We start from the raw sequence: 20,482 nt of genomic DNA, 5'->3' as shown, positions 1-20,482 counted from the left end.
AATACCTGCAACATCATGCCAGCTCATTATTACTAATATTATTTTGCAGTTCACACCCAGAAAAGTGGTCCTTAGAGAAGGGGCTAGTCTTGTGGATAATTTGATTCTTATGGGTTCTCCTGTGAGGCTACAGCCCTTGCCTTGGCAGGGAGCACTGGCTCTCACAGACAGGAAGCTAAAGCCACATGGAGTCAGAGCGACATCACAGGATACAGCAAGGCTGGTGTGAGATCTCAGCCAAATTCTCAGTGATGGAGGTGGCTTTTGGAAGTTCTAGTGCAGAGAACCACCCATTCCAAAGTTGGTCGAATTTGTCCATCCTAAAGCTACTTCTTCCTTTAGTGATTAAGTCGGCAAGAATTGCCAAGCAGTGGTGGCGCATGTCTTTAATCCCAGCACTCGGGAGGCAGAGGCAGGTGGATCTCTGTGAGTTCAAGACCAGCCTGGTCTACAAATGAAGTTACAGGATAGCCAGGGCTCTACAGGAAAAAAAATTAATAAGTAACTAGTAAGTGAAAAGGCAAATATTTATTTACTAGTTTAACCTTACTGACGTTCCTTGAGTGGATTAATGCTAATATGGTTGTCACAACATGGCTTTTCCAATTCAATCATCTCTTGCGCATGGATCAGGTGACAAAATGTTTGAGGAAGTTTTCCCATTTCTTCATTGTTTATTCATTCCCATGTATCCTCCTGAATTCCATTTCAGTCTCTGGACTGTTGTTGACCAATGTCAGTGTTTGTGTGTATGCTCTGTTTGAGCTGGCTTCTGTGTCCTAGGGGCAGGAATCATCATCCACTGATCTTAAACATGAAGCCATCATCCTTCCTTGGCTTCTCAACACTCTGGTTTCTTCTCATGGGAAATGGCACACATGTGTCTCTAGTTGCACAAATATTCACATCTGTATTGCTATGTCACTGTATTGAAAGCCAAGAGTTCTTCCTCATTTTTGCCCAGTTCTAAAGGGTATATTTTAGTTTTGTAACTTTTCATAGCTGTAGACTTTTCTTTTGATAGGATATCTGGCTCAGAGCTCACTACATGATTTGCTCACTGCTGGAAAATGCAAAAGCAAGCAGCTCCCAATGCACAGGGAAAACGTGCTGCTGATGGTATAAACGCATGAACTTCTCCCTTCTGCCGCGGTCTCCTTCGTTGTTTGTGGACTTTGTTTTGGTTTGCTGTTCATTATCATTTTAAGTGAAGAAGCATTTTTAATTATTAGTATGCCTCTATTATTTTGCAAGGCCTGTTTAAAGTATAAACATAAAATATTTAGCTCAAGCACAGGGTCACACACTGTAAAACTCTTATTTTGGAGCACACACTTGAAATGAGTATTGTTCTCAACAGAGCAGAGGAAATACTGCACAGAATCAGCAAGAGTGTTTTCATCTCGATTCTAGATATGCACCATCTACTAACAAGCCCTGCTATTGATTATTGATGAGCCTGGATTACTGACATGAAAGGGAATTATGGCTTACTCTATCATTTCTCCTGTTCTCTGTCACATTCCACACAAGAGATTGTCTCATGATCAGAAGTGGCGCAGATAAGTCATACCCTCCCTAATGATTTCCTACCTAAAACTCAGCAGGTTTGAGACTATCCCATCAACCAAAGCCCTTATTTCATCACATTTTGTATATATTTGCATATATTCATCAAATTTTCATATGTTGTATGAGTGTAATTCACAGTTCTGCCTACACTCAAGGGAAGGGATCACACAGGGAAGGTCATTGGAGGGTCATAGATTCTGACTACCACATCTGTCTTGGGGCAAATGTTGGTGGAAAGTTGCCAACATTTAACAGCCTACACTGTACACAGAACATTACAGAGTCCAGGGAGCCAGAAGAATGAATTACTACAAAAGCAGACAAGCTACTGAAAAAAAAATGAAGTGTAAATATTTTCAGATGATATAAAAAGATGGTAGTTTGGCCATTTTGGTAATAAATGAATATAATAGTAAGTTATCTTTTAAATGTACACACTATAGTCTCAGAAATACTAAGTAGTCAAATAAAGGTATAATAATGTTCCAGACATTGCCTAAATAGGAAGCCAAAAGCACATGTCTGCCCAGACCTTAGACTGTGACTTTATTTGAATAAAGGGCCTTTGCAAACAGAATAAGTTACATTAAGATATATTTCCAGGTGTGATGGTGCACACCTTTAATCCCAGCACTCAGAAGGCAGAGGAAGAGGAATCTCTGTGAGTTTGAGGTCAGCCTGGTCGATGTAGTTCTTGGACAGCCAAGGCTACATAGTGAGACCCTGTCTCAAAAAAAACAAATAATATTGACGATGATGATGGCATGCTTGGTGAGGGTGGGTCATGAATCCAATGGCTGGTTTCTCTATAAGAGCAACATGAGAAGTCAGAGAAGTCAGCACTTCTGAAGAAGAAACTATAAGGCCAGCAGCCAGCAAAAGTAGGGGAGAGTCAGTGAGGGCAACACCAGAGCCTCAAAAGGAAGACCCACCCCTCTGAGAAGTTGACGGAGTACTGCATTAAGGAAGGGACAAAGTGGTGTGTTCTAATCCTAGAAGCTTCGTGAACTGGTAGGAGACAGAAGCAAGGTCAAGGCTGTGAGAAAGAGCGTCTATGAGAAACAGCATCTGAAAACCACATTTTGCTTCTTGAGCCCTACAGCTCCCTAATGGTAGTCCCCACCACTAAGCAGTCCCAGGGGAAGCCATCTGACAAGGAGCCCTGAAGTATAGGTGTCCACCCACCGTCACCACCATGCACACTGGAGGAAGGTCAGGACTGGAAGCAAGCAGGCCTCCGAGCAGTAGATGAGACACTAACTGTGGGGAGCAGGGTTAGGGTGAGCTAGAGAGGTTTTCCACCCCACGGTTACCACTTAGTTTTTGAATGCTTTTCTCTTTTCAAACCATTTGGCGCAAATGTGACCCGATGTGAGCGTCTTTAAGTGTGTAAGATGGGTGGCCAGGTGCCTTTATGTTCTTCTCTATGCCTTTCTCAATGGCTGCAATGTTTCCAAGAAGAAATACTATAGAAAAGGAGCACGTCCCAAATAAATGGCGATAGATTTTTCATGTGCAGACTCCCCATTTACCCAGGTATGTCCTTTGTGGATTTCAGACTCTTTCCCCACCAGCCCTGACTCTTAGGCCTGATGGGGTATTAAAGACACACTGACTCTAAGGCATGATGGGGTATTAAAGGCAAGGTTGGGGAGTGACCAGAAGAAAGTGCCAAGAAAGTCACCGGGAAATAGAAGAGGTAAGAAGACTTGGGCAGAGGAGGGCATCAAATTGCCTTGTGTTCTCTGTGAGAGCACCTTCCTTTGAAACTTGGTTTTAGCCACTCACTTCTCAGGGACCTCAAGCAAGCAAGCTCGTGGCTTTGCCACGCTTCCATTTTGTCCCGTGTAAAATGTGAAGGATAAGAGTTGGCCCCAACGAGTTCACTCATTCAAAAATCACCTCAAAACTTGTTGGGTATGTTTGTGACTGTTATGATTTTTATTGTTTTATCTTTATATCCTCCTATGTTACCAGAGTTTCTGGGTTTTTTGACGAACATTCAGTCAGTTTAAATTAGTGAAAGAAATGCCCATTCGCTTCTCAGAGTCACATTTCCTTGCAGTCTACTCCTGGGTTCAGCATGAGGATTTAAGAACAGCATCACCAAGAGCACAATGTCAGGCAGGCTTGCCTCAGATGGGAGTCCAGGAATGAGTGAGGTGTACGTCAGCAAAGCCTCATCAGATGGTTTAGCCTCAATATTCCTCATTGTAGGGATATTCTTCCATGTTTACTGTCCTGCAGCAACAAGCATGGAGAAAACGTTAGTGTCATCTAATGATTTTTTTTTTTTTAGACAAGGTCCCATGTATCCTAGTCTGGCTCTGAACTCTATGCAGCAGAGAACAACTTTGAACTTACAATCCTCCTGCCCCCACCACCAGAGGACTGTGATTAGAAGCATGTGCCACCAGGCCTGGTTTTACTTATTTTTTTTATTATTTCTCTTATGTATTGAGATTATAATATGATCATATCCCTTCCCTCTTCCCTTTCCTCCCTCCAGAACTTCCCATATGCCTCTCCTTGATCTCTTAGGAATGTGTATGTATATACATAAACATACATGTATGTAACAACAATTAATGAAAAAAGAGGCCATGGATTTAGAAGAGGCCTGGTTTTATGTACTACTGGGGATCCAACTCAAGTGTTCATGTATACCAGATAAACACTCTCTCAACTGAGCCACTTCCCAGTCCAGGCATTCTTATATGGAATATATAAGAATGTACTTTCTATGTGCTTTCTCAGCCTCTCCTCACCTCATTCCCTGGAACGATTGTTGGGGAATATTATTTCAAGGTGTGTTACTTTTGTTTATGTTGTATTTGTTTAACTCTGTGAAGCTGTGTTACTGTGCCTGTCTAAAACACCTGATGGTCTAATAAAGAGCTGAATGGCCAATAGCAAGGCAGGAGAAAGGATAGGTGGGACTGGCACACAGAGAGGATAAGTAGAAGGAGAAACCTGGAGGAAGGAGATGGAGGAATTAGAGAGGAAGGGGGAGGACTTCAGGGCCAGCCACCAAGCTACCCAGCCACCCAGCCACACAGTCAGACACAGACTAAGAAGTAAAGAAAAGGTATACAGAAAAGAGGGTAGAGAAGTATGCAGTGGCCAGGGTCTCAGAAACAGGCCCACTGTCAAGGCCCTCATAGATACTGTTCATTCCATATTACAGAAAAGTGGGAAATCATGATGAAATTGATAGATTGGTTGTTGTATTATAGTTGTTGTATTAAACAAGGCAAGATAAGCCATGAGCTAGGATCTCTGATAAATCCTAAACTTGTATTCAATGGATATTTGCTGTATTTGGTATTATCATTCCTACTCTGTAAATAAGGAATCGGAATTGGCAAAGTTATAAATCTATCCAAGACTTCATAGCTATTGAATGACTGAAGTTTGGATTACAAGTCAGCTGGGCTTACTCCTGAATGACCAATCTATTACCTCCACTCACTTATGTAACTATCTCACATTACCTATTTGATAATCAAAAGGCATCAGAATCATGTCTCAAGCCAAATCCTTCACTTCTAAATGACAATTCTGTTCTTGAATTGCTCATGCAAAAACAAAACCAACCAAGCAAAACCGTGTTTGTTCATTTTTTTTTTTTTTTTTTTTGGCAAATTCAGTTGGCTGTTTTCTATTGGAAGCCAGGTCCAATTATTGTCCTCTCTTCACCGGATTATTATAGTAGGCTCCCTGTGGTCCCTCAATGCAGAAGTCAGCTTGGAACTTTTCAGACATGTCACATCCTCTCCTGGCTTCTAAGTGCCTTCCATTCTAAAATCAAAATCCTTCTCGCGGTGTGTACCAGCTGCATGCCCTTAGCTTTAAGGCTGAGTTCCTTTCTTCCCACAATAGCCTTTACTCATCTGCTACAGCTTCACTGGCCCCTTATTCCAGGGCCCTAAATTCACTCCCTCGGGGCATCTGAACTCACTGCTGCAATCGCCAAGAAAGGCGTTCTCCTAATACCACATGCTGCATCTTTTGCCTCTTTCAGCTGTGACTTGATATATCAGCAAAACTGCCCCCTGGGTCATGACATGTAAAACACCTACTCCACCAGGATGCACCACTTCCCATACTTTTTACCTATTTTACTTTCCTCTACGGCATTTGTTACTGTCTGACATACATACTTAAAGTCACTTCAGATGGTGCTACAATACAAGCTTGGGAAGCATGAAGTTTGTATAGCGTGCTGTGCCAAATACCTAGGACTTGCTGGCACGTACCACATTGCAGGTAAGTCATTAATGAATGAGTGAGTGGATAAGTGCTTCTGCCTCCAGAAAAGGAACAGTGTTGTGGAATACTAGTTGAAGATGTGTTGCATTCGTTTATGTTATGGAATATTTGTTTAATGATGCAAAGGTGTGCTGCATTCTTTTATGTGGCATTTGTTTAACTCTGTAAAGCTATGTTACTTTGCCTGCCCCAAACACCCGATCAGTCTAATAAAGAGCTGAAACACCAATAGCTAGGCAGAAGAGAGGAATGGGTGGGGCTGGCAGGCAGAGAGAATAAATAGGAGGAGACATCTAGGGAAGAGAGTGAGGAGTGAGAAGAGAGGAAAGGGGAGGGGGACACCAGGGACCAACCACCCAGCCACACAGCCAGCCATGGAGTAAGAAGGAAAGAAAGATATATAGAATAAAGAAAGGTAAAAATCCCCGAGGTAAGGCATAGTTAAAGAGAAATGGGATAATTTAAGTTAGAAAAGCTGGCTAGAAACAAGCCAAGCTAAGGCTGGGCATTCATAAGTAAGAATAAGTCTCCACATATTTATTTTGGATCTGGGTGGTGGGCCCCCAAAGAGTGAAAAAACCAACTACAGAACATCACGTTCTTTCTTGAAACTCTGGCTCCAGGTGTAAAATTCATAGAATTAGCAGCAATTAGCAGTCACGACTTCCCATGACTCAAACTTTACTTTTGCACAACTTCCAGAAGATAGTATTTGAAGATAAAGTTATCCTGGATGTCTTCCAACCCTTCCAGTTAATCCTCTGCAGCTTCAGGAAGCTCATACATAACCCTACCCACTTACTCAGGCAGCAGGCAGGCCCTCCAGTTTCTGTTGAAGCTGAGGATAGTGGCCATCTCCTGGTCACTCAGCTGGAAGTCAAAGACCTGGAAAGACAAGAGTCCCAAAGCTCCTTAGCAAGGAAAGGGCTGGCACCTGAGACTGTACATAAGCTCGCACTACATACAAACCATTTCTAGTTTAAGACTGAGTTATTTCTAGGGTTTAGAGTCACAAAATCTCAGTTTGCATAGTGTCTAATCCTTGAAAGACACATGGATCCGTCCAGAAGGTATTTCTTCAAGTCCAGTCCATTCAGCTAAAAGGTTGCTGTGAAGGCCAGGGCAGTCTGTACTTGGACAGGATAATCTATGGTCCTTGATCTAAGTGCTCATGGGAAAGCAAGGTTCTTCTCTGTGCATACGGTACACCTATGCTCAGAGCTGACAGGGCTTCTCCGGCTCTACCCTCAGCTCATGTGTGGCCCACTGGTGCTTTATCTCAGCTCTGTTGAGGCCAGCTCACTGGCACAAGAGTTCACGTGATGATGAGAAGTTAGGGACATCACTGATGCTGCAGGATAGGATGAGAAGCCTACTGAGAGTCCTCCGATACATACGTAGCAGAGGGTTAACCAGGATCTTACCTGAAAGTTCTCAAGTATCCGTGCTGGTGTCACGGACTTGGGGATCACCACCACATTCCTCTGGATGTGGAACCGAATCAGAACCTGTGCACAAAATGTGAAGGCATGTGTTCACTAAAAGAGGAGAATTGTGGTTTAAATGAGAATGGCCCCACAGGTCCATGTGTTAGAAAACTTGGTTGGCAGTTAGTGGATCAGTTCGGGAAGGATTAGGCGTGGCCTTGTTGGAGAAAGTATGTCACTGAGGGCGGGCTTAAGGTTTCCAGACTTATGTTGTCCCAGTGTGCTCTCGTCTTCCTGCTTGTGGGTTGAGATGTGAGCCCTTAGCTCCTGCTCCAGCACCATGCCTGCCTGACGGCTGCCATGTTCCCTGCCATGACGGTGATGGGCTCCTATCCCTCTGGAGCTGTAAGCTCCAAATAAACCCTGTTTTCCGTAAGTTGCCTTGGTCATGGTACCTTTCAGAGCAGTAGAAAAGTAACTAACACAAGGACTATCTCTGCAGCTCCCTATGGCTCATTTATCTCCCTTAATCCTGAAAGATACACCATGATTTCTCCAGTTAGAAGTGAGGACGTGGCAGGGAGCTGATGAAGAGTGGTGGTTCTCATTGGACACCACCAGCTGGATTTCCCAAAGACACCAATACACTTACATTTCCCACTTCTTCCTCTCTAAGGGATTAAAAGAAGGCAATATAAAGAATAAAGCAAGACTATAAAAATGTATTGCAAAACAAAAAACACCCAAAAACAAAACAAAACACCACACACCTTTAATCCTAGCATTCAGGGGGCAGAGGCTGGCAGATCTCTATGAGTTCAAGGCCAGCCTGGTCTATAGAGTGAGTTCTAGGACAGTCAGGGATATACAGAGAAACTCTCAAAAAACAAATTTAAAGGGATTGCAGGATTAAAATGGGAGCAGCATATTTTACCTGGGCTGAGGTTTTCTTGTGCTTTGCAGCAATCTCTTTAATCTTGGGGTCCTCTAGTAGTGAAGGGTCTTCTGGCTTGGCCCTAAAGGCAGAAAGATAGCTGGAATGAACAAGTCACCAGGGCTGTTCCATGCATTGAATGAACCCCACTTCCATGACAGTATCAAGGCTGAGCACCACAGCCTTCTCCAACTGCAAAGCAGTCAGGGGAGCCACCTGGAAGCATTGTATCTTTCCTGGGGTCCCATCCGTAGGCTCTGGAGCCTCGGGAATTTGTAAGCATGCTCTAGCACTAAATAGCAGAAATGGAGCACTCTTAAGAGGTAAGGCATCCTGTCTTTTCTAAAAAAAAAAACCATTGTGCCCGAGCCCCCCCAATCTGATTTGGGTATGTTAGATATATTGCTATAGAAACATTTTTTTCCAGGTGCATAAGAAATTCATACCAGCCAGGCGGTGGTGGCACATGCCTTTAATTCCAGCACTGGGGAGGCAGAAGCAGGTGGATCTCTGTGAGTTTGAGGCCAGCCTGGGCTACAGAGTGAGTTACAGGAAAGGCTCCAAAGCTACACAGAGAAACCCTGTCTTTAAAAAAAGAAAGAAAAGAAAAAGAAAAAAAAAGAAAGAAAGAAAGAAATTCATATCGATACTAGCCAATTATTAAACACTAATTTTAAGAGTGATAGAAGAGCCGGGCGATGGTGGCGCATGCCTTTAATCCCAGCACACGGAGGCAGAGCCAGGCGGATCTCTGTGAGTTCAAGGCCAGCCTGGGCTACCAAGTGAGTTCCAGGAGAGGCACAAAGCTACATAGAGAAACCCTGTCTCGAAAAACCAAAAAAAAAAAAAAAAAAAAAGAGTGATAGAAGAAAGTCACCACTTGAAGCCTCACCAAGGCCTATGTGGAGAGCCCAGGGGACTGTAGGCCGTGACAGTGATGCCCTTGGAGTGGCAGTACTGGATCAATTTCTCCTGGGTGAGGTATGGGTGGCACTCGACCTGCAAGAGAAAACACCTGTCACTAGGGAAGTGGGCCTTCCTTCCTGAGTGGCTCAGAGGAACTCCAGGCACAAGAAAAGACCAACACACAGGCCAAATACAACCCACTGATAGATGTGCTACAGACCAGACCCAGAGATCTGCCTCCCACCTCCCTGAGCATCCTGAACACTGACCTCAGAGATGAAACTCAGCAGATAGTATGGAAATTGCCTCCCAGTGTGGAAGCAGTCACAGAGCAGGACCCTTCACCAAAGAGAACTTACCTGGTTGGTCACTGGCTTGTGTTTCAGCCCAGGCTTGTTCAGGAGCCTTTCAATCTGCACGTGGTTGAAGTTGGAGACGCCCAGGGCTTTCACTAGCCCTTCATCCACCAGTTCCTCCATGACCTGTCACAGTAAGGAAGACCGTTTGATGGCTGTAGGAGGATACAGGGATGCTGGCTTGGCTTAGTCCTGAGATAAGAGGAATGGATAAACAACCCTCCAGGTTAGGTAAGCTGCGACACTAGAAATGTCAGTCCCGACAGTAGATGCCCGTCAAGGGGCAGATGCTGCTAGGAATGTATGTGCTCTGTGCTCACCTCACCCAAATCGGTATAACCTGAGAAAATAGGCTTCCTGGCTTTTACCCTTTTTCTCCCCCTGCTGTGTGTGTGTGTGTGTGTGTGTGTGTGTGTGTGTGTGTGTGTGTGTGTGTGTGTGTGTGTGTGTGTGAGAGAGAGAGAGAGAGAGAGAGAGAGAGAGAGAGAGAGAGAGAGAGAGAGAGAGAGAGAGAGATTGGGGATGGATGCGATGCTAGGGTCATTCAGGCACTCTGCTATTGAGCTACATCTCTAGCCTTTTTTCTTTTCATTTTAAAAGTTGAGACATGGTCTCTCTAATTATCCAGATTAGCCTTGAACTTCCTCTGTAGCCCAGGTTAACCTCATCTTGTGATCCTCCCGCCTCTGCCTCCTGCACCTGGATTACAGGCCTGTGTCATCAGAACCAGCTGCCTATCTGGGTTCTGACCCCCACTTTCCTCTGACATATAGCTTGTTTTCCAGTGGGGAGACATGCAGACATATCAGACCCTAGCAAGGTGCCCAACCTAGGGCTAGGTGGGTCTGAAATCTGGCCAATTGACTACTTGCCACAACCATGACTCTATGTTAACCCTAAGAACGGGTATTTCTAAAAATAATTTTGCCTAAAATGAACAATTCACAAATTTGTCAAGATATCATACTTGATAGTGGCAGCCACAAACTCAGCATGTACTTGTAATTCATTTATTACAAGTCCCTGCCGAGGAGTTTGCAGAATATAAAAGTACACAGTGTGTGTCTTTCAGTGAGCCATCAGCCTTCACAATGAGGCTGTTTGGGCTCATTTGACAGTGGGCATAACCCTGAGCATCAGTGTGGGAAGGAAGGAATCCACATGGGTCCCAGAATGACAGGATAAGCAGAGTTTAAATTGGGCCTGAAAAAAAAAATAGCACAAAGGAGGGAATCCATGAACAGAGCGCAAAAGAAGTCAGAAGCAAAACTAACAGTAGAAACCGTGAGAACTGGGTACAGTTTCTCAGCCTTCATGCAACTTGGAACCCTCTGAAAGCTTAAAAAAATGTTGCTGGGTGTGGTGGCACATAACTTTTATCCCAGCCAAGAGGCAGCCTGGTTTATATAGTGAGTTTCAGGGCAGCCAAAGTTACATAGTGAGACCTTGCCCCCCCCAAAAAAGTCTTGTGGTAACATTCCAGCCCCACTCCCAAGCTTCTTACTGACTTCCTCTGTGATACAGCCTTGGAAGTAGGATGTTCAAAACTCCCTGTTGAACTTAGTGTACGAAGTTGAGAGCCACCAGGCTGAGTGAAGGAGGACTTTGATAGGCAGAGCTATCTAGCGTTGATGAGACCAGGAGGTGGAATGAGATAATTTTAATGTGTTTGTATCCTAAATTAACTTTGGTTTGCATGTATGATCCACCCTACCTTCTTTACATTAATTTCCCCTGCCCTCTTCTGGAGGTCAGTCAGTAAGGTTTCTATTGGATTGGTGGTTGTTCCAAAGGAACTGCTCCATGCTCGCATGGTTAATCCTGCTCTTCTCTAATCAACACCTACAGCTTGTCTACATATGCTCTTAAAAGGTTCCATTTGGCGTTAATTATTGGATTCAGCCTTAGGACATAGCACTAGGCAAGTCAGGGATATCCTTAGGTATCTGACTGTGACAGAATTGTCATAGTTAATTCAGTATAAGAACCAAAGCTTGGGTGGTCTCCACATCTCACTATGAAATATTACTAAATTATTACATGGTCATGTACAACAGTTATCATGTCAAGTTATTAATAATAAGTTTCAGTGCAAAAATGAATGCCACACAGACTATTCATTGTTGTTTACTCCATGTGTATAAAACCACTCTATTGTTCACTAAGCCATCAATCAAAGTAGGTGGTTCTTTATTGTTGCTGGTCATTTTGGAGGCCTTTAATTTTTCCTTTTCCCATCCAGGTCAGAAAGACTCAAGAAAATCTTCAAGACCCATTATAAAAGTATAGACAGATTTTAGAATTTTATTTTCCTGCTGTGTTAGTGACTGGACCCAGGGCCTTGTGCTTGGGAGGTAGATTCTCACCAGTGAACTAAATCCACAATTTCTAAATTTCGCCCTAGACTTTCTTGTAACCCGCTTTCTGTTGCTAGCAGACATAATTAATGATTTACTTGTTGAGAATAATTCCTTTCAAAAATATCTTTAGGTGTTGTGTTATCTTTTCCAGGGGAGACACAGACATCTATTCAGCCCAGATGGGGTGCCAACAGCAGACCAAGTGACCCCCGAGTCCTTTGGGTCTACCACCCAAGTCTAAGCCGGTAAAACAACTCATTGAACTGCTTTCTCACAGGACCAAGAGTGAGGAGCTACCTATGGGAGCAGGGCCAACTTCAGAGCTGCTACACCACCAAAGAAAACGTCTTTCCAGCAACCATTAACCCCTTACGTGCCCACATGCAAGAGGAGGGGCCCTGTGTGCGAACTCTTGAGCTGCTCCTGACCCTGGTCTACCCCACGATCCCCGTGGACCCTCCTCCCAGCCTCATTTCACGAGGGAAGGTTAGTGGACCCAGTCTTGTGAGGGTCTCGTGTTTACAGGAGATTGCTCTGTTAAAAGAAAGCCAACTAGATCAGGCCCTCTGGATAAGTGAGACAATTGATCAGCATGAACTGTTTGGGAGGCACCCAGGCAGTGGGACCTGGACCTGTCCTTAGTGCATGAGCCGGCTGTTTGGAACCTGGGGCCTATGCAGGGACACTTTGCTCAGCCTGGGAGGAGGGGACTGGACCTGCCTGGATTGAATCTACCAGGTTGAGCTGAATCCCCAAGGGAGTCCTTGCCCTGGAGGAGATGGGAATGGGGGGTGGGCTGAGGGGAGGGCGGGGGGAGGGAGGACAGAGGAATCTGTGGCTGATAGGTAATATTAAATCAAATTATAAAAAAATAAAATAAAATAAATAAAAGAAAGCAATAGCCGTGTTTTGGCCAGAGCACAGCATTCCACAACAATAGGGCTGCCAGCCCTGCCATTATAAAACATCAGCGGTGGCTCTGCTTCCTCTCCGTCCCTTCCACTGTTACACACCGTGTTCTCCATACTATCCTGCTACCTCCAGTTAAAGTTCAGAGTAGCGAAAACACTGTGCTGGGGTCTAAACACTTTGGGATAAACTAACCATAGAAGAGTTACATTTAATGTCATTCTATCAGTTCCCTCCTCTTAGGAAAACCCGTGTAAGTCATTCTGAAGTAGGGAGACACAACCCAAATTCAGGGCTGCTGGACAAGCAACACATGAATTCTTGGAATCTCTATCACTGCTTGTTTATGACTAGCTCGTTCACTTTTTCCACTGTTGATGTTTGAAAGCACCCACAACCTATTTAGCTTTTGAACATTATTTTGGACATCAAGTGTTGATCTGGGTTCTCCAAAGGAACACAGCTGATAGACTGAATTGTTTGGGTTTTTAAAAAGCAAGGTGCTTGCTATTTTCTGATGTTTAGATATATGCTCACTGTTTGCCACGCATGGTGCTAAAAATTTTGGTAACTGGACTTTTGAGTCAGATAGAACTGTGTCTAATCTTAATTGTGTCATACCCCTGTTGTGTAACTTGATGATGTCCCAATTCTCCTGGTTACTGATTTCATCATTTGTGCATAGAGAAAGTAACATTCCCTCACACGGTTGGTGACTAATGCACCGTAATGAAGCTTTGGATGTTAGCTCTCTTCATCCTTATCACACCCTGAAGGATATAGAGCGGTAGAGTGTATTATGTGAGTGTGTTCACGGTGTGTATGTGCAGGAACACAGGCCATGACAAGTATGCGAAGGTCAATGGACAACCTCAGGTGTCGTTCCTCACCTTTCACCTTGCATAAGACAGGGTCTCTTTGTTTTCATCTCTGTATATACTGCACTAATGGGCTGAAGATCTGGGGACTGTCTGTCTTTCCCTCCTACCTTGCTGTATGAGCACAGGAATTACAGACATGTGCTTCCACACCTGGCTTTGTGTGCATTCTGGATTCTTCTGCTTGTGCAGCAAGCACTGAACCACTAAGCCTTCTCACAAAAAGCCCATATCTAAGAATTAACTGGCTTGAAGGAGTTCAATCTTTTCCCTAGGCTAGCTGGGTGTGGTGGTGCATGCTTTTAATCCCAGCAGAGGTAGGCAGATGTCTGAGTTCTAGGACAATCAGGGCTGCACAGAGAAACCCTGTCTTGAAAACCCAAAATAATAATAATAATAATAATAATAATAATAATAATAATAATAATTTCCCTTGGCTACTCAGCTAAATTGTACAAGTCAAGACAGCATCCTTGTACCAAGCACCTGCTGTTAGTGTCAACACAGCACACGTGCTTACCACAAACTGAGGAACACTGTATTTCTTGTCTCAATTAAGATCCTAATAGTCACCTCAAAAACAAAGGATTTTAATCCCAGAACCTGGGAGGCAGAAGCCAATGGATCTCTGGGAGCTCCAGGCTAGCCAGGGATACACTGTGGGACCATCTCAAAAAAAAAAAAGTAGATGATGCCAGATGAACCCTAAATCCAAAGATGGTAAGGAAGGAGTAGGAAGAACTTGAGGAAATGAGACAGAATTACACACAAGACATGGGCCTTTTCATACCGTAATGACAACATCTCCATTGGACAGTAGAAGCTGGAACCTACCTCCCAGGCATCCAAGAATGTTATCTTACTGGTGAGGACATTGCCTTGGTCGTCTTTGGGGAATAACTCCTTTCCAGGCTGTAAATACAAAACAAAATGCCCGTTGGCTGAACCTGCCCTATGAAGCAAGGCTCCAGGACAGTGAAATACCAAACATCAGCTTCAATACCATCTCTATCCCAACCTACTGTAGTAGGTAAATCCTAAATTACAGAAGCTGCTGGACTGATTCCCAAATCTACTACTGTATGTCAAAGATGCTATCAGGAATTTTCATCACTGTGGAAATGAACGCAGTGTACCTGGACCCACATAGACCCGGAGGAAATTTTAATTTCAATATCACTAGGCACGGGCTAGCTCTGAATGGTATAGTTTGCTGAAGACTGTAACCAGATCCTGTCCTTGACTCCTCTGGAGTCCAGAGCTTGGGTGGTTACCATCACCCTAGCTGTGCATGAGTGAGGGGAGCTACTGAGAACTCCCAGCCCTTCAACCCCTCACAGCAAGCAGACGCAGGGCTCCGGGAGCTGAGTAATGGGGGGTTTTGTTTTGTTTTGTTTTGTTTTAGCATGGATTTAATACTTCCCAACATTGTCATACTTGGGCTTTGCTCTGGGAAGCCACTCCCTAGGCACACTTTGCTTGGAAGGAGTGTCAAACTTTAAAATAGAATATGCAAGAATAGCCAAAGACATCTTTTGAGAGGGCATCACTGGACCTGGAATCAACAGGAAGTTGGCAGGCTTCTCCCCTGCCCCCCTTCCCACAGCCCTATCTCAGCAGCCATAGAAGGTACGGAAAGCAGCTCATACCTGAAGTCCCTGTGGCCAGTGAATAAGATAGAGGTCCAGATAGTCCAGTTTCAGATCCGTGAGGGTCTTCTGAAAGGCTTCCTTTAGCAGCTTCCTCTCAAAGCAGGTGGGCCACAGCTGCAGAGTGCAACAAGGAAGCATTAGAAACTGGAGAGGGGGCCACGCTAAGCTCACCCTCCCTGCTCTGAGATTTACAGTCTGATCTCACCTCAAGACAAGCTATTTATATTTAACCAAATTGGCTAATTAACATACATGATCTGATATGCAAGGTTCCAAGGGCTCCGTGAGTCAGGTTATTTCCTGCATGTTCAGGGTGATTTGTTTTCCCATGCTTACAGAATTCTGTGTATTTCTTAGATCACTTAGCATTCTGAGGATATTGGGGCTTAGTCACATATCTCCAAGACACCAGACCCTAATGGTGAATTACAAGGAGTTTAAGTGGCCACTCTGTACAGTGAGTCTGTTTCTCACACCAGATGCTGCTGCTTCCAAGTGGGTAGAGTGTCCCAGCTAGTTATACCCAAACAACCACCTCACACTCCACTCGCCTCTCTCCTTTTTTTAAAATAGCATTTTATAATTCACCCTTTACTGAATTGAGATAAAAAGGTATTCCTATGTAATGATTAAAAAAAAAAAAAAAGCTCTCTCTACATAGCCACGGAGAACACAGTGCCGAGCGGTATGGCTCAGGGCCCATCCCTTTTCCAAGGGATTTATTTTATTTATTATTTATGTGTACATGCCTATGTACACTCGAATGTGAGTGGGTTGCCTGTAGAAGCCAGAAGAGGATGTGGAGTGCTTTGGAGCTTGAGTTACAGAAGCTGTGAGCCACCCCCTGTTAGTGCTAGGAACCAAATTGTGGTCCTCTGCAAGAACTGTATGCACTCTTAACCCCTGAGCCATCGCTCCAGCCCCAGGACCCACCCTTGATGGCACCCCTAGCTTCTGACCAGGTAGAAGGATCCCACTGACAGAAAGCAAGACAGTGAAGAGCACACTCGAACCTCAACATAACCATCTGGTTATGGGAAAGCTAACACTGGAGGGTGGGCCAACAGCGGAACCTTCTCAGTACTGACTTGGGGTGTGGATCTTCACGCCCACAGACGTAACAAGAGCAAGGAAGGAGTTTAGGAGAATGATGGGTAGGGCTCTTGGTATGGACCAGGTTCTTCTACTGGCTTTGAAGTCATGTCCACCAAGTGGGCCATTGTACCTTGCTGACAATGAAGAGGTCTTCCCGCTTCACAGCCTTCCCTTTGATCTTCTCTTGGAGGGCTTCTCCTACTTCGTGCTCATTGTAATAGGCATACGCACAGTCAATATGGCGATATCCAGCATCAATGGCCACCTTCACAGCTTCCTTGACTTGGCCTGGGGGAGACTAAAAGGCAACAGAAAAGGCCATTGGATGCTCTTATGCCAAGACTTTGCTCACCAGACTCCACACAGCCCAGCTTCTGAAAACCACAGCATGGCTGGGGGACACTGGGGAAGAAAACCAACTTTTCAAGGGGAAGAAAAAGTGGACCGTAACGTTCACCAGCACATGTTCTCTTCCCAGCTAAAAGTCAGTTCCCATCAAATCCACCAGCTCTTAAAGAGTCTCTTGTTTCTGAGGTGACAGATGGCTCCCACTGCAACTTGCTGAGAGCCAAACTCAACTCTGAAGTGACCCAGAGGAATTTCAGCCCCAGACCACGTGAAGAAGGTGGAGAATGATAAATTCAGACTCTGCCACACAGCAGTGTAAATGGACGGAATACCGTAGACTTCTTTTTTAAACAAAAGCCAAACCACTGGGTGTGGTGGCCCATGTGTGTAATCCCAGCATTTAGGAAATAAGAGGCAGGGGGATTGTGAGTTTGAGGCCAGCCTGGGGTTCATAGTTGCCTTCAAAATAAAACATGAATATAAAAAAGCCTTCAACCAACCAAACAAACAAAACCAACCAACCAACCAAACAAAGACCCTTCCTCTCTCACCAACTCTAAAAATGTCTTGGTTAAGTATCAAACACAGAAAAGCACCACAGAGATAAACGATCTGCTTCCCTGGGACAAGACATGGCCTCTAGCCATTCAGAAATACCTGGGCCCTCCCCTCATACCATACTTGCCTGCCTTTCTACAGGTAAGAACAGACTCGTTCAGGTCAATGCCACCTCCTTATCTTTAAAACAACTCCCTTGCCCAGCTCTCCGTCTAATTTTGAATTTCTGAGAGTTACTTCTGAGTAACTCTCAGAAGAGTGCCTGTCAGCTTGGTAGAAAGTGAAATTTCTGTTATAGAGCAAATTCAAGTAAGATTTCAACCCAGTGCTGAAACAAGGCAGTGTCCTATCTGTGTCCCACGGGCAGATGAAAAGACAGTACAGGAGACGAGGCAGTGGCTAAATCCCTAGAACAGGAGCCATGGGCTCCAACAACAGCTCCTTGGAGAGGCTCACACCTGTAATAACATCTGGAGGCTGAGGCAGGGGGATTGCCAAGTTCAAGGCCAACCTAAGCTACAGGGTGAGTTCTAGGGCAACTTGAACTCCCTGTCTCCAGAAATCAAATAGAGAGCTCCTTCCTGGAAACGAGTTAGCCACTGTCCTATTATCACCAAGGGAAGTGCAAGGCAGGGTTGGGAGATAGAACAGTATCAGACTTGTCTCAACAGAGGCTGGGGAATCTGCTTCACTGGAAAGGAAGATGGGCCAGGGGACATTCTGCCAGGGGAGTAACACTGCCAGGCAGACCCCGAGCCCAGGCTCTGTGGTCTTCGTGCTTAGAGTTTAATGTGCCCGGGAATCGGGTGGAGTCTTGGTAAGGGGCAGGGGCCAGTTCAGTAGCCTAGGCAGGGGTCTGAGACTCTGTCTTTCACACAGGCTCCAGGCCAGATCCTCCTGACGGAGTCCTTCCCCATTGGCAGCAAGGAAAGCTGGGGCATGTGGAGCTCAGTGTTCTGTCTTTGAATTACTCAGCAAGAAAAAAACCCAAAACACAGTCAAGATCTATAAAATGTTGGGGGTCTCATAAGTTCAGAGGAAAGCTTGCTAAGAGAGTAACTGCCTGGAGCCTTTTGTTTTTAAAGTCCAGGGACAGCTGGAAACTTGACATTTGTTCGAGAAGTTATCATCACGGCTCAGAAAAACCTGTCTGAGCTTTGAGGCCTGAAGCAGTACAAAAGCCAGCAGCAACTTGGGTCCTGGCTCCAGGATTCCAAACCCTCAGCAGATACTGGGGAAAGAGAAGGAAATGCCAAGATTCTACTTGAAGACAGCAGGTCTCCCAAGACGGCACACTCACCTGCCAGGTGCCCAGGCCCACAATGGGCATCTTGGCTTTGGTACTGAGCTCCACGAAGGTGGCCATGGTTGCTGTCGAAAACTTCCTGAGAGAGCCGATGTCCGTGTGCTGGTAATGAGGCTTGTGGAGGCTTTATATCCTGGACGAAGAGGCGGAATCCTAGTGCATGAGCAAGCAGCCACACCCAGGGACCGACTCTGAACAGGAAGTTTATCTCAGTCTTCTGTAAGACTGAAGAGAGTGAATGAGGATTAATCATAACCCAGTAGAAAGTCTCCCTTGTGCAGCGTGAATTACTCTGGGAGAGCTACTTAGAGGTTTATGAACCTAAATAACACGGGGTGAAAGGTCCTTCAAGATGCATTGCTGAATTTGCTTGAGATGCAACATTTCGTGGAGAGTAGTGAACCCTGTAGATATTCCAAGAGGTTAAAGCATGCCAAAGTTTTCAGAGGCAAAATGAGGAAGGAGGCTTTCATCAGTTATTTTGTGACAACTGTTGTCGATTACAGAAATCAACAACAGAGGTGCTGGTCTGAAGTTAAAAGACAGACAGGCAGGGATTGTTGCAGGGGAGAGAGAGAGACAGTGTGTGTGTGTGTGTGTGTGTGTGTGTGTGTGTGTGTGTGTGTGTGTGTGTGTGTGTGTGTGTGTGTGTGTGTGTGTGGCGGGGGAGGGGACAAGACACTTGGAGCAAGACTATGGTGTTTTAGAAGTGTCTATTTTCTGTCTTTTTTTTTTTTTTTTAAGTTTTACTCATCTAATTGCTGGAAGATTGTGAAAAACAAATTTCCCCTGTTAACCACCAGGTCAGGACCCTTTCTTTGATAATGGTCTCTCTCTCTCTTTTATTTGAGATTTGGCCAGTTATATTTATAATGACCTTTTAAACTTTTTGTGCTTACAAACTTTTTGTGCTTATATTTAAAAAAAGACTTTTTTGTAATTACAAAAATATTATATAAAACTGAGGAAAATGTGAACAAGAGAGACAATGATAAGGTGGGGGTATAAAGCACCTTCATTCCGGTCACTCAAGATGTCACTGCCCAGTGCTTTTTCCTCAGATCTTTCTCTCCGTGTGTGTTAGTTTCTATGCACTGCACTCATGTTTTCAAAGTTGACACCAAAGACAAGCTTATTTACACATTTAGAGTAAATCATTTTAAAAGTGCTTTTGTGACAAACATTTGAATATTTTATTTGATTTTGCCATCATTTATCCTGCCATTTCCACTATTCTTGGATATCTGCTTGATTTCCAGCTGGTTTCTATTACGTATAAATAATATTTCAAAGTATATCATTGCAGTGAGGCATTGGACACAGAGTCCTTGGGATAGATCTTTAGAAGTAGGAGTATATACACAAAGGAGATTTGTTTTGGTTTATCTTGTGATGTCTGGGTCCAAACTGATAGTTTTTTCTAAGTGGGAATTTTCTCTTCTGCCATTTATTGAATAATACATATTATTATCTTACCTCCATATTTATAATTCTCCAACACTCCTGTACAAATGTTCTTGACTTTTACTTTGTTGATATTATAAAACTAATACATGCCCTCTATAAAGAGGAAAAAATATCAAAACAAACAAAAGATTTTGCAGAGTTGTAAGAGAAGAAAAGTTGTTCATATTTCAAATTTAGAGATAATTATCATTAATAACATTGGGGTGCAACTGGAATGTACGGATGACTGGAGAAGTCCCAGATTGTACAAACACTATACCCCATTTCCCAACATGAGCCTAGGACAGAAATATCAAGCCCACGATGGAAGCCCTGACCCCAAGGATGCCCACAGTGACAGTGGCCAATAGCCTGGCATGTGCCCAAGGCATCTTCAGTGTCTCCCCAGAACAGCACAGAGAAGAGCTCAATTGTCTGTGGAACTGACTGAAAGGAGACATAG

The 20,482-nt window shown here is 44.3% G+C and overlaps 1 protein-coding gene across 1 annotated transcript; it reads right to left on the bottom strand.

Annotated features, from left to right (window-relative positions):
• Positions 1 to 3,613: 3,613 nt before the first annotated feature.
• LOC128098963 (aldose reductase-related protein 2) lies at positions 3,614 to 18,633 on the bottom strand. Its single transcript, XM_052720544.1, has 10 exons — positions 18,568 to 18,633; positions 16,492 to 16,659; positions 15,264 to 15,380; positions 14,449 to 14,526; positions 9,471 to 9,593; positions 9,098 to 9,204; positions 8,206 to 8,287; positions 7,269 to 7,352; positions 6,647 to 6,729; positions 3,614 to 3,813 (listed from the first exon to the last, which is right to left on the bottom strand). Exons 1-10 carry the CDS (start codon positions 18,631 to 18,633, stop codon positions 3,771 to 3,773), a joined length of 951 nt encoding a protein of 316 aa, XP_052576504.1. The 3' UTR covers positions 3,614 to 3,770.
• Positions 18,634 to 20,482: the final 1,849 nt, after the last annotated feature.

The sequence above is a fragment of the Peromyscus californicus genome, unplaced genomic scaffold (assembly GCF_007827085.1).
Source record: "Peromyscus californicus insignis strain IS unplaced genomic scaffold, ASM782708v3 Scaffold_6__1_contigs__length_162567912, whole genome shotgun sequence".
Taxonomy (NCBI): domain Eukaryota; kingdom Metazoa; phylum Chordata; class Mammalia; order Rodentia; family Cricetidae; genus Peromyscus; species Peromyscus californicus.
Note: the sequence above shows the minus strand (reverse complement) of the source record. Positions and strands in the feature narration are given on the sequence as shown.

Excerpts from the sequence above, each read along its gene's own strand:
- LOC128098963 (XM_052720544.1), bottom strand. The coding sequence starts at position 18,633 with ATGGCCACCTTCGTGGAGCTCAGTACCAAAGCCAAGATGCCCATTGTG. Across the intron at positions 8,288-9,097 it reads GGCTCTCCACATAGGCCTTG|GGCCAAGCCAGAAGACCCTT; the intron begins GTGAGGCTTCAA and ends TTCTGCCTTTAG. Across the intron at positions 7,353-8,205 it reads ACAAGAAAACCTCAGCCCAG|GTTCTGATTCGGTTCCACAT; the intron begins GTAAAATATGCT and ends TTTTGTGCACAG.